Below are 14,568 nucleotides of genomic sequence, written 5' to 3'. Positions count from 1 at the left end.
ACATATTGCTATTGATAAAACTGCCTAAAGTAAAGGTCTTTATCCCATGCAACAAATTGTCTAATCTGGCACCTCATAGCCCTTCTATAGTTGGGAAGCTGTTACACAGGTGAAAGTAGTAGGTCTTTTTAGATTTATTTTTATTTTTTTAAACACAAAGTCCATCAAGTCCAACCTATACGTGGGATTATATGTCAGTATTACATTGTATATCTCTGTATGTTGCAGTCATTCAGATGCTTATCTAATAGTTTCTAGAAACTATCGATGCTCCCCGCTGAGACCACCACATAAGGGAAATCCACATCTTTGCCGCTCTTACAGTAAATCCTCTATGTAGTTTAAGGTTAAACCTCTTTACTTCTAATTTTAATGAGTGGTCATGAGTCTTGTTAAACTCCCTTCCGCAAAAAAGTTTTATCCCTATCGTGGAGTCACCAGTACGGTATTTGTATATTGAAATCATATCCCCTCTCTTGTGTCTCTTCTCCAGAGAGAATAAGTTCAGTGCTCACAACCTTTCCTCATAACTAATATCCTCTAGACCCTTTATTAACTTTGTTGCCCTTCTTTGTACTCGCTCCATTTTTCAGTACATCTTCTTGAGGACTGGCGCCCAGAACTGGACAGCATACTCCAGGTGCGGCCGGACCAGAGTCTTGTAAAGCGGGAGAATTATAATTTTATCTCCAGAATTAATCCCCTGTTGTCATCGCTGCTGAAGAATAAAGAGCTATGCCTTGATGCTACCTCTGACTGTCCAGCCATGCTTTTTATTGCTTAGCTACATCTATCCCTACCAAGCTCCTGTCCCTCTCTGACCCACGGAGCTTACCTGTGAATAAACACAGTGGAGTGTGCAAAAAAACTAAAATATAAACTCAAGGAATATGTCACAGGTGGTGAAAAAAAAAAAAAAAAATACAAAAAAAGAATGAAAAGCCTGAAGGAAGAACATTTTTGATGCTGCACAACCCTTCCTAGCAAGGATGGATGAAAAAAGGCAGGTAAAATCCCTGTGTGCACCTACCCCTAGTACACCACCAAGTCCAACTCACCTGCAGCTACCGCGCTGGTTAGGGAAGTGATGACAGCAGGAACTGAAGGAGGAGGAGGGGCATCTGCAAAAAGCTGGTGAGGCCTATCAGCCTGGGACAGTGGGTTCTGTGCAGCCAGCAACCGCTCTGCCGCCGAGCCGTGCCTCTCACCCTTGGAGTCTTTCTTAAAGGCATAGGACACTGTGATGGGACGGTTACATAAATACTGTCCATTCATGGCCTCGATGGCTGCGTCTGAAGCATCAAAGCTGGCAAAGTTGATGAAAGCGTAGCCCTTGGAGTTGCCAGTGTCTGGATCTCGCATGATCTTGGGGGTCTGCAGGGATGACACCAAAGGCACTGAAGGTGTCATACAGAAGCTTCTCATCGATCTCAGGGTCCCAGGTTACCAATAAAAATGTTTGCTCCAACGTCCAAATTTTTGTTGTGTGCCGAGGCTTTATTCACTCGAATGGGCTTCCCGTATAATTTTATCATGTTCATAATCTTAATGGCATAGTCTGCATCCTCCTCACTAAGGAACTCCACAAAGCCATAAACCTGCAGAATATCAGCAGAATTACTTCAGACCCCAATAAATTACATGATCAGAAGTTAAATGTTTGCAAGATACAATAGACAGAACAAGCGTCATGGAAGGACAAACTATAGTAAAAGCCAGCAGGCAAGGAAACATGTACCTCCAAACACTAAAAGACAGCAGCTACTGGCTCCTGGAATTAGTCTAGACTTGCATTAAGTCTCAGTCCCTCCAATCAGCCCCTACCTTCAGAAGCACAAGGGTCTCTACTGTCCCAACAATCCATTTGATGCTGCAGTTCCATTAACTTTTTAGTTAGGCTTCATTCACACAGACATACCGATGCACATGTGTTCCCTGCAGGAAGCCTGCACAACTCTGTGTGGATTCGGGTACACAAGTCAGAATGCCGAAAGACTGCATCCTGACTGGCACAGATGTACATACATGGATGGGCTCAAATCTGTGAAGTCGGCCACCTGCCATTGATATGAACAGGCTGCCTGTACAGAACACCTGGTACACCCCAGGAGGCTGAAGACGGCTCTTCCCATGAGTGTACGGATCGGTGTGCCCGTGTTCATGAGGCCTGATTGGGTAAAGAACTTGGGGAGTTGGAAGCACGTGCACTCATGTTTGAAATGTTCCTGCAGTCCTACATCCTAGTTTGTAGGTTAGGGAATTCATTAGGTAGGGAAGTATATCAGCTGGGGCCTGCATCTTCAACAATTCAGCAATTGCAGTTCCCATATAAAAATCCAGCACCAAGAAAAACAATATATTTCATCTGGGCTAGAGAAGGGAAGTGTTAGAAAACTTTTTTCTTTATTGCCATCTGTGCCCCTATAGGAAGAATTTCCCCTCGCTTCCAATGGGGACATTTCTGTCACAGTGAGTAATGCCCCATACACACCAGCGGAATTTCAATCAGAAAAATCTTTGATGGTTTTTCCGAAGGAATTACGCTCAAGCTTGGCTGGCATACATGCGGTCACACATTCTCTGAACTTTCGACGACGTACAACACCACGATGAGCCGAGAAAATGAAGTTCAATGCTTCCGAGCATGAGTCAAATTGTTTCCGAGCACGCGTAGGAATTTTGCGTGTCGGAATTGCTACAGACGATCGGAATTTCCGAACAGAACAATCTCAATGTTTTGCTGGAAGAGATTCCGCCAGCAAAAGTCAGATGGAGCATACACATGGCCAGAATGTCCAACCAAAAAGCTCACATGAAACTTTTGCTGGAGGAACTTCCGATCGTGTGTATGGGGCATTAGGCTTAGAACTTCCAATAATGTTTTTATTCCAGTCCATGCCATCTTGTCGACCAAAAAAAAATTGGTATGGATTAGGTGAGCAGAACAGGAACATAGCACTGTATGTAGCTAAAGAATTTTTTTTTTCTGGGGCCTGCAGAGCATTGCACCTGTAATCAGCAGGTCACGGGTGCAATATCAGCCTCCTGACGAATTTCAGTATAGCTGTCCACCCACACCTCCCATACAGGCAGTTACTGGAGAGTAGGAAGACCAATGAACTAGAAGAGCACTCTTCAGCATCCTTGCGGTTCACTGAAACCTACAAGTCATCTACCATGGTGGCAAACAGTAGTTGCAGTTCACTCATTTGCAGACTGGCATGAGTGAATGATACAGAGATGTCGGTGGAGCCCTGGACAGCCATACTCTTTAAATTGTGGCAGTGGGTGCAGGGAGAAGATCCCTTGCCCGCTATCACCGTGGGGGATAAGAGGGGCACAGGCAGGTGTTCTTAAAGAGGGATTCCACTAAAAAAAAAAAAATAAATAAAAAAAAATATATATATTAAAAGCCAGCAGCTATAAATACTACAGCTGCTGACTTTTAATAAATGGACACTCACCTGTCCCGGGTTCCAGCGATGCCGGCAGCCGAGGCCGATCGATCGTTCGGCTCTTGGCTGCTGCCGTCACCATTCTAGGTGAGGGAATCAGGAATTGAAGCGAATCGGCTTCACTTCCCGGTTCCCTACTGCGCATGGCGAGTCGCGCAGCGCAATAGGAATTGTCCGCGCTGTCTCTAGGACCCGTGTGTGTCCCAGCAGACAGCGCAGTTGGACAGGAAAATGACAGACTCCCACGGAAGTCTATGACTGGAAGTGGGTGTAAATACTGTCTTTGACAGGTATCACCACCCCCCCCCCTCCCCTCCCCCTGTAAGGTGCCAATTGTGACACCGGAGGGGGGGAGGGTTCCGATCAGCGGAAGTTCCACTTTAGGGTGGAACCCCACTTTAACGTTCTAACCTAAATACGGGTGCAACATAACATGTCACCAAAGGTGAACGTGTCCTTTAAGGATTGCTTGCAAGTAGTGAAGAGAACAGTTAAGTCTTCATTTCACTTCACGATAAGTGTTTGGATGTGTTATGGTAGATGTTTAGAGGCACCTTTTTTAAACCTACTTACAGTGCTAAAAGCCCCAAGTTGAAAATGTGAAGAATGCAAGCGCTAGCTTTAGCAGATCTCCAATTGTAAAGCCTATGGCTGGTAAAAGTCTGATGGAGGGCATTCTCCGCAAGACTGAATTTTATGGGTCCATAAAGATACAACTCAATGGAAGTACAAGTGAATGCTGGTATAACTACTTCTTTTTGCAGGACCCTCAATAGGCACATATGTTGACCTCACCTTGATGCTGCCCTGTGACCCGGTCTTTGGGCATGTGAGTGTTTACTACTGGACCGGCTTGAAGAAACAGCTCCCATAGTAGTGGCTCGGATACCTTCTCGTCCAAACCTCCGACATAGACTGTGGCGTCTAGGAGAGAACAAAATAGCACAAAGGGATGCATTAATCACCAGCTAATACAATGTTAATTATGAATGATAGCACTGTAATTATTCCTCTCTGTTTGCGGTGATATCTCACACACGTAGCGCAATCAGTATACATATGTGTGGCAGACCTACATGCACATTTGCATTCAATGTATATGTGGGGGGGGGGGGGGGGGGGGGGGTGCTATAAAAAGTTTTTTTTTTTTTTTATTACACTCCCCCCTCCCCATTTAACTTTATTGCCTTCACAAGGGGACTAACAGTACGTTGTTGTGAGTACGTTCACCAGATGACAGGTACTCTTTATGGAGACATTAATATCCATTAAATTAATACACTTTTTAAGCATTTTTTTTATTCTTGAATGTTTTTGCTATAAACAATAGGGCCCTTTGCCTAATGGACAACGCAGGCATTGATCCCGCTACCTCTCACATGCTAAGCAAGCGCTCTACTATTTGAGCTCATTTCCCTTTGTGAACAGACAACCTTGTGATAGCTTTGGCCAGCTGACAGATACTCTTCATGCAGACATCAAAGATCTATTAGACCCCCAAGGTCTACCTGCCCTTCAAAGAAACTAACCAATCATAGATAGGAAACAGCTAATCAAGCCCTATCTGTAAGAGCTCTCTTTCACATTGATAAGTTTTTACCTTTCAAGAAAAACGCACAAAAGTGTTTCCTCTAAATCCTATGGGACTCTTGTCACCACTGCATTATGGGTGTAAGTGCGTTTTTAAGTCATGAATGCTGTATCCTTGGTGCGGATTTGAAAAATACACCAAAAATGCAACTTCCCATTGAAATTCATGGAAAAAGCTGTAAAATTCTGGGAGAGAAAAAAAAAAAAAAACGCTAAATTTGCGTTTTTTGAGTCAAGTTGTCTGTTTTTTTGGGGTTGCCTGCACCTGTGAAACACAGTAAAAGTATCTGAAACACAGCAAGATAGCAATAAAACCTGCATATGCATTTTTACAGCGATTTTGCTAGAGAAGGGTGAAAAGGCCCCCCAACAGTCAGAAAATGACTGCTCTGAAACTGGGAGTGACAAAACCGTTGCCGCTTTCAGCTTTATTTGTCACAGAGGAGATCGGGGAATGAACTCTCCTCCATCTCCTCCTCTGTGTGGAGTTGTGCAGGTCATTTACTGTGGTCCTGGGAACCACCACCGGCAGCGTTAAAGACCCTTCTCAATACCGTATAACCGATTGGGTGGCTGTAGAGACCCCTAGACAGCTGATTTGTAGCTGTAATACCCGATTACCAAAACTGCAACTATGAACACATGCTTACAGGATAGATAGAGAATAATAATTATATATATATATATATATATATATATATATATATATATATAAATATATTCTCTATTAGGGCTGCAACTAACGATTATTTTCATAATCGATTAGTTGGCCAATTATTGTTTCGATTAATCGGTTTAAACCCTTTAAAAAAGGGTAAAAAAAAAAAAAAAAAGGTCATTTTGCTGCGATTTGTATTTTTACATTTTTTTTGGCCAATTTGTTGTTGGGCAGATTCAAAAACACAAATTGCCGCAAAAAGGTATTATTACATGCTTTTCTGCAGCTTCTCCATTGAAGTATATTGAACCAAAAAAACAAAATAGCACTGTTTTGTGTTAAAAAAAAAGAAAAAAAAAGTACTTGTCTTTTCCAAATACACAGCAGCTGAAAAAATCATGGATATGAATGTGTCCCATAGGAAACAATGTAAATGAACTGTAGTGTGTTTCTGCAAATAGCACCAAAAACACAGAGGTGTGACCCAGGCCTGAGATGTTTAGTAACATAATGGGGTTAAAAAAAAACTAAAATTAGTACAAAAAGAATAATTACTACTGTAAGGGGTTCATTTTTAATATGAGACAGTGAAAGTAATATTTACAGTAGCGATTTACTCTTTTTGTACTATAAAGGGCTAATTTTAGTTTTTTTTAACCCCATTATGTTAGTGGCCGATTAATTTCATAATCGATTAGTTGTTTCAGAATATATATATATATATATATATATATATATATATATATATATATATATATATATATATATATATATATATATATATATATATATATATATATATATATATATATATATATATATATATAAGCATGTGTTCATAGTTGCAAAATTCAATTTAAATCTTGAATCGAGTTGAGAGGTCAAATCGATTCAAATTTCAGCAAATAGATTTTTTTTTTTTTTCCCCCACCAGGACCGGCGCTGTGGGCAGGAGTTTTTAGGAGAGGCTGCGGCGGACTAGGCCGAAGCAACAGCCTCGCCTAAAACTCCTCAGGACTGGCGCAGTGTCATATATATATATATATATAAAAAAAAATGACCCAACTCTAGTATTACTCCACTAGAAGATTTCCCCTCTATTCCTCCTCTGGTGACAATCTAGAATTTGGGATTGTCACTTTCAATGGTAACCAGGACAAATGGAGAGGGTGAATCTCCCTAATGACGGGGGTACAGACAGCAATAAGAACTGACAGGTGTCCTAATCCCTCTCCCACTCAATCCAAAAAAAAAAACTTTTGCCTTAAGTTGTACTTTAGGCTGGGTTCACACTATTGTGAATTGGATGTGTATTTCTCCGCATTCCAATTCGCACGACAGGAGAGTGTGACCGGCTCTCAACGAAGCCCGTTCATGTGGCCAGTTGTTTGTACAGGTGTCCTGTGCATCTTTGGCTCCATTTCAGGTCCAAATTCAGGCCTGACTCGTCCCGGAAATGGAGGACAGGGATGCACCAGTCCCCTGCTGTCAGCCGCATCCGCACTAAGTGTGAGCCTCAGTCTGAAGGAAAGCCTGGTCATGTGATGTGCCGACAGTAATGTCACCAGGCCACACCGCAGGCTGTATTTTATAAATGGGCTGTACAATGTAAGCCACGGTGTGGAGTAACTTTGTGTAAGGTGATATCGACCACCCCTCTGTCATCAGCATAAGCGGAGGATGGGGGCCCCCCCTCTTTCCTTCATAAGCGGAGGATGGGACCCCCCCCCTCTTTCCTTCATAAGCGGAGGATGGGACCCCCCCCCTCTCTCCTTCATAAGCGGAGGATGGGACCCCCCCCCCTCTCTCCTTCATAAGCGGAGGATGGGACCCCCCCCCCCCTCTCTCCTTCATAAGCGGAGGATGGGACCCCCCCCCTCTCTCCTTCATAAGCGGAGGATGGGACCCCCCCCCCTCTCTCCTTCATAAGCGGAGGATGGGACCCCCCCCCCTCTCTCCTTCATAAGCGGAGGATGGGACCCCCCCCCTCTCTCCTTCATAAGCGGAGGATGGGACCCCCCCCCCTCTCTCCTTCATAAGCGGAGGATGGGACCCCCCCCCTCTCTCCTTCATAAGCGGAGGATGGGACCCCCCCCCCTCTCTCCTTCATAAGCGGAGGATGGGACCCCCCCCCCTCTCTCCTTCATAAGCGGAGGATGGGACCCCCCCCCCTCTCCTTCATAAGCGGAGGATGGGACCCCCCCCTCTCTCCTTCATAAGCGGAGGATGGGGGGGTCCCCCTCTCTCTCTCCGTCATAAGCGGAGGATGGGGGGGTCCCCCTCTCTCTCTCCGTCATAAGCGGAGGATGGGGGGGTCCCCCTCTCTCTCTCCGTCATAAGCGGAGGATGGGGGGTCCCCCTCTCTCTCTCCGTCATAAGCGGAGGATGGGGGGGTCCCCCTCTCTCTCTCCGTCATAAGCGGAGGATGGGGGGGTCCCCCTCTCTCTCTCCGTCATAAGCGGAGGATGGGGGGGTCCCCCTCTCTCTCTCCGTCATAAGCGGAGGATGGGGGGGTCCCCCTCTCTCTCTCCGTCATAAGCGGAGGATGGGGGGTCCCCCTCTCTCTCTCCGTCATAAGCGGAGGATGGGGGGGTCCCCCTCTCTCTCTCCGTCATAAGCGGAGGATGGGGGGGTCCCCCTCTCTCTCTCCGTCATAAGCGGAGGATGGGGGGGTCCCCCTCTCTCTCTCCGTCATAAGCGGAGGATGGGGGGGGTCCCCCTCTCTCTCTCCGTCATAAGCGGAGGATGGGGGGGTCCCCCTCTCTCCGTCATAAGCGGAGGATGGGGGGGGGTCCCCCTCTCTCTCTCCGTCATAAGCGGAGGATGGGGGGCCCCCCTCTCTCCATCATGGGGGGCCCCCCTCTATTATAGGTGAGTGTTCTGTCTCTAGGATGGTCTGGGCTCCTCAATGTTGAGGGAAGCAGGAAAATACCACTGCAGGCTTCCTTTCAAAAATGCTACTTGTCTGGCTGCCATGCCGACACTCCGGCTACAATTCAGTCAGTCTGACACCGGGCAGATCGTATTCCAGTGTGAAAAGCCAGCCACGGCCAGACAAATGGCATTTTCAGAAGACAGCCAACCCCCTTTACTATTCCATGACCAGGCAGTCATGTGTGGACCCCTCTCCACTCCACAGGCCGCCCATACACTACAAGGCCGAGCACTAGGAGCCGTTGCCCGTAGCAACCAGATCACTGCCATTACCCCAGAGCGGCGCTGCTTTTGCTATGAAGGCCCAACACAAAGCTCCCAGTTCTACAGCAGGACCGGTCCGTAGAGCCCACCGTCACCTTCCTCTGCAGTCCTGCTTATCACCCCCGTCTTACCCTGGTTCCGCTCCGAAATCGGTCCCGCCGCCATCTTCAACCAGCATGCAACACAGCCTCAGCGCCGCTGCTTCGTCCCTACTTCCTCTACGTCACTTCCGTTCCGGCAAGCTCCTTACGCTGATAAAAACTTTATTGTACGCGCACAGTGAACACAAACCTGAAGGAGCTAGAAGGAGGCGCGGTTTTAAAATACATGGAATTTTCCATTCAGGAGTATTTATATGTCAATACTTACTTATATTTATATGCAAATATGTTTATGGCTTCCTGTGCAGAGTCAGGCAGCACTGGAAAGTGATTATCACAAGCATGACGTGTATAAATAAACAAGAGCAGCAGGTCTGTGTTTAATATTGATTGGACCCTGGACAACATTTTCTTGGAGCCCACTTATCAACTCTTTGTGGGCAGCGTGGGCTCAAAGGGCAGCTGCTTTGGTCCACACAACAATGACTGGGCCCAGGGCAGCTGCCCCTTTTGCCCTCATTTAAAGATGGCCCTGGAGAGCCGAACTCTAAAGCAGCCGTTCTCAACCTTTTCAACACAGAGGAACCCTTGAAATAGTTCTCCGGTCTCAGAGAACCCCCTGCTAAAAATTAGAAATCTACAACTCATGATACATTAGTGTGATGGTCAGTGGGAAGAATGGTCCTTACACTTGTGGTCATTGGGAAGAATTACCTCCTTACAGATAGTTAAAAAGATTATTGGTGTGAGTGGGAACTTAGAGAGGCAGAAATGGCCCAGTGCTGAAGGAACCCCTAGCAACCTCTGGAGGAACCCTAGAGTTCCACGGAACCCTGGTTGAGAATCACTGCTCTAAAGCCTCGTACACACAATCTTATTTTCTGCAGACAAAACCTCTGACTTTTGTCCAAAGGCGTGTGCCTGGATTTTGTCTTGCATACAAACGGCAAGGAATTGCCGGCCAACAAACACGAACGTAGTAACGTACTATGTGGTTTTTCAGCTCTTTATCGCCACCCTTTGGGCTCCTTCTGCTAATTTTGTGTTAGTAGAAGTTGGGTAACCCGCGTTGTGGTGCAATCCAATGCGCTGATTAGCTTCCGCCCGTAGAATCACTACGAGCAGGAGCATTGTTGTCTAAATTTAGGGGTTACTTCTGGGTTTCGTGGAATAGATGATTTTTGGATTCACTAAGGAGTCTAGGTTAATCTGCCATCAGCTTCAGGCTAGGTTCACATTGCAGCAATGCGGGAATGCCGCAAATGCGCGGCGGGTTCCCGCATCGCATACCTCCCGGTGGCAGTTCACACTGCCCTATGCGAACTGCTGGGAGTGACAGTGAAATGTTAATGACACCCCCAGATCAGTTCGCATATCGCAGTGCGATCTGCAAACTCAGACAGGAATTGGATTGCATGGTGTGAACACCCATGCGATCCGATTCTGCTGCGGACCAAAAAAAGGGTCCTGTGTGAGTTTGGGCCGTGTGCGATGCAAATTCAGCCACACTATCTGTATGGCTGAACTCGCATCGCACAGAGATCGGATGTGATTTGTACTGCAGTGCGGTGCGAATCACATCCGTTCTCATAAACCGCTGCAGTGTGAACCCAGCCTCACTCTGCTAGCTGCAAACTCTCAGCCAGAGCCCCACTGAGCATGTGCAGTGAGCTGCTTGGTCACTATGGCAACACAAAGCTAAACTCTAGCAGTTTGGAGTCTCTGGAGATGAGAGGTACAGATCAGGTAGGACATGGATAGAGCATGGATGTTCCCGTCATAGGATATATATATATATATATATATATATATATATATATATATTATATGCAACATGTCTGATGATATTCAAGCATTGAGCTGTTTGTGCTTCTGAGGGACTGAGGAACCATTGTCATAGGCACAGACAGGACATCCTCTGAGACTTTGTATATGAGACCCCACCGGGTCTCTGCCTCAAATAAAGTACCAGCTTCTCCCCATTTCTTGCCAATGCAGATAGGGATGGAAGCACGCAGCTTGTATGGAGTCGGGTCTGACTATAGCAATCGGTATAATTTTATTGCGGTTGGTCTTAACATGCTACCCTATTCAATTAGTCTGTTCAATCTGTTTCACAAATTGTTAACCTTGCTAAGGTATCACATATTTTATAGGTTGGTCTATGCTTGTTCCATCAAATTAATCAAATATTTAGTTATTTCTACGTCTCCATAATTAGTGCCCCCGTGATCTGGATCCTTGAGCCATCAGCTCACTTCATATCCCGGAGCTGTGATGCACACCGCAGGATCTCCTCCCCTCCCCCATGTTTATCTGGGAGGGTCGGGATACTGCCGCGCTGTGCCTCGACGTTGCGCCCTATACACCATGGATGTTAGCGTTCTTCTGAGCGTCGTTGCCCCTTGTCTTTTCCATCAGCGGCAAATGGCGGTGGCATTGGCACCAAAAACAACACAAGACTTGCTCTCTCGGCCACGGGCACCTCCCCCCACCTTGCACGCTAGCGTGGCGTTTGTGGGTGATTGGCGTGCGTGCCCTTATGTGCCCCATTCGGGGATGGCATTTCCCACAGGTTGGTCTTCCCTCCTTACATTGCTAGCACCAGGGGCGGACTGACAACTCATGGGGCCCCCGGGCAATAGGAGATTATGGGGACCTCAGGCAATCAGAGATTATGGGGCCACACAGTATACACACACACTATACAATCACACAGTATACACAGACATGTTTCTATTGGCTGAGAAGGTACTGGAGAGGTGGGGCAGCTATAATCTCAGGATTTTTAGACCAAAAGACTGTTGGTAAGGGACATTTCAGGGACAGATGTAAAAAAAACACAGATTTTTACATACTGTCCCTGGTTTTAATGAGACTGGCAACCCTGATGGGGCCCCCTAGTGGCCCGGGGCCCTCGGGCAGTACCCGAGTTGGCGAATGGTCAGTCCGCCCCTGGCTAGCACCCAGCACTTCACTTCATTGCTTCACATCTCTCAGCACTAGGTAAGCTATCCAAGATAATGCACTCACATTTTTTACATTTTATTTAAAACATTTTTATTTTGGATTTGGTTATTGCACACCACATTTGATTCAATGGTTTTGTTTTTCACTGATGCCATCACTGACACAGGTACAATACCCTATTGTTATATTGTGTACACTTTTATACTATTAATTTTTTTTATTTTTTTTTTCACGTGTCACTTTATTCACTCTCACATTTTTTCTAGAAACCCTTTAGACGTCTTCAATCACATACATAACCATTCCTAGGGACCATCACCCTTTGGAGTTCTGTCCGCCCCGGGTGTTGTCATGTGGGGGTTTTGCGTGCGCCGGACGCCAGCGCAGCTCCCGGAAAAGATACCCCTTGGGGAGCCTCCAGCTATCACTATTGCACTCTTGCTGCACGGTAACTGTGAGTATTTTTATAAAAATTTGTGCAGCGCTATATTATAGTACTGAATCATAAATATGCATGAAAACATACATATGTCCATATAAAACTAAGTTTGGCTCATGTGTAGTATATGAACCCAAATAAAGTGACCAAAAACAATATTCAGTGAAAAAAATTATAAAAAATAGTCCATGAACCACTTTTTAATGTGCAGGTGCCACTACAGTCCCGAAAAGGAGAAATTCTATTGCCCAATTTGAGTATACTCTTCAAAAGTAAACTCTTCAGAGGTGAGAACACCACCACCACCACCAGTAGAAAAAATCCCAATATGTGTCCATTTATTGGTTTGTGTGAAAGTTATAGCATCTACAAACTATGGTATGCTTACTGGAGTTTTTATTATTTTCTTTCTTATAATAGTATTGGCGGTGATCAGCGACTTATAGTGGAACTGTGATAGTGCCAGTGGCGACCCATCCATATGGGGCGCAGGGGCCCGGCCCACCTAGTCTATTTGTCCAGGCCTTAATCTACATGCTGGACGCATGGATTTCAATGTTTTTTTTTTTTTTCGAAGCACATGATTAGAGCCAGAGGCTTCAATAAAGTTGGGCTCTGGGCGCAGAGCAGTGCACCCTGAGCCCACCTACTTGTGTGACAACAGCAAATTCATATATGTTTGCCCCCCCAAAAATGGAGCACCAACCACCACTGGATAGTGCGGCGGCCATTTTGACACTTATACTAACTGATGCTGGGGGGAACTGACTAACTTCCCTTGACATCACCAGTGATCAGTAATACTACTTTACAGTCACTGCACTAATGACACTGGCTGGGAAGGGGTTAACATCTAGGACAATCAAAGGGTTAACTGTGTGCCTAATAAGTGTTAAAGCGGAGCTCCACCCAAAAGGGAAACTATTTGTTTGCACCATCCTCCCCTCCACTGTCACATTTTGCCCTTGTTAAAGGGATCTTCCAGATTCCGATAAGCCCCCCCCACCCGCAGACCCTGACAACCAATGGTCAGTATTGTCGGGAAGAGGCTCTTGTCCCAATCAACATGGGGGGACCCCGAAGCACCATCCCCATGTTGAGGGAATGCAGGCCCCCCCCATCATCCAGGCTGCATGCTCGGATGATAAGGGTCTGGTATGGATTTTGGGGGGGCCCCCACACCGATTTTCTTTTTAATTTTGGCATAGAGTTCCCCTTAAAATCCATACCAGAAGCCAGCAATACATTACAGCTGCGAGCAAGTTTAAAAGACATTTTTTTCCTTTAGGAATGTCATTTTGCTGTGGAATTGTTCTACACATTGCACAAATGCGCCACTTTACAGGCAAACTAAGGGGACCTCCCAGGCACTATATTTAACCACCTCAATACAGTGCACTTACACCCCCTTCCTGACCAGACCAATTTTCAGCTTTCAGCACTCTCACAGTTTGAATGACAATTACTCAGTCATGCAACACTGTACCCATATGAAACTTGCGTCCTTTTTTCCACACAAATAGAGCTTTCTTTTGTGATATTTAATCACTAGTGGGTTTTTAATTTTTGTGCTATAAATTAAAAAAAACGTACATTTTGTGAAAAAAAATGCCTTTTTCTTTGTTTCTGTCATAAAATATTGCTAATTAGTAATTTTTCTTCATACATTTTGGCCAAAATTTATACTGCTACATATCTTTGGTAAAAATAACCCACATTAGTCTATAATATTAGGTCTTTGTGAAAGTTATAGAGTCTACAAACTATGGTGCCAATCACTGAAAATTGATCACTTCTGATCAGGCCTTCAGTACATCAGGTGTATCTCATTTCTTGAGACACTAACAAGTCAGGAAAGTACAAATACCCCCCAAATGCCCCCTTTTTAGAAAGTAGACATTCCAAGGTATTAAGTAGCATGGTGAGTTTTTTTAAGTTGTCATTTTTTTCCCACAATTCTTTGCAAAATTAAGATTTTTTTTATTTTATTTTTTTACAAAATTGTCATATTATCAGGTTATTTCTCACACATAGCATATGCATACCACAAATTACACCCCAAAATACATTCTGCTACTCTTCTCGAGTATGGCGATACCACATGTGTGAGACTTTTACACAGCCTGGCCACATACAGAGCACCAACATTGAAGTGGC

General features: G+C 45.3%; 1 protein-coding gene across 1 annotated transcript in view; it reads right to left on the bottom strand.

Moving 5' to 3' along the window:
• Positions 1-9,166, bottom strand: part of SF3B4 (splicing factor 3b subunit 4) — a 20,680-nt gene extending 11,514 nt beyond the window's left edge. Inside the window, 5 exon segments of the mRNA XM_077464253.1 lie at positions 1,059-1,380; positions 1,382-1,438; positions 1,440-1,596; positions 4,250-4,379; positions 9,033-9,166. Of these exon segments, the coding sequence (XP_077320379.1) occupies positions 1,059-1,380; positions 1,382-1,438; positions 1,440-1,596; positions 4,250-4,379; positions 9,033-9,066 (700 nt within the window). The 5' untranslated portion in view covers positions 9,067-9,166.
• Between the last annotated feature and the right edge of the window lie 5,402 nt (positions 9,167-14,568).

The sequence above is a fragment of the Lithobates pipiens genome, unplaced genomic scaffold (genome assembly GCF_037356315.1).
Source record: "Lithobates pipiens isolate NorthernLeopardFrog02 unplaced genomic scaffold, aLitPip1_a1.2 Scaffold_30, whole genome shotgun sequence".
Lineage (NCBI taxonomy): Eukaryota > Metazoa > Chordata > Amphibia > Anura > Ranidae > Lithobates > Lithobates pipiens.
This window is presented reverse-complemented; position numbering and strand designations above follow the sequence as displayed.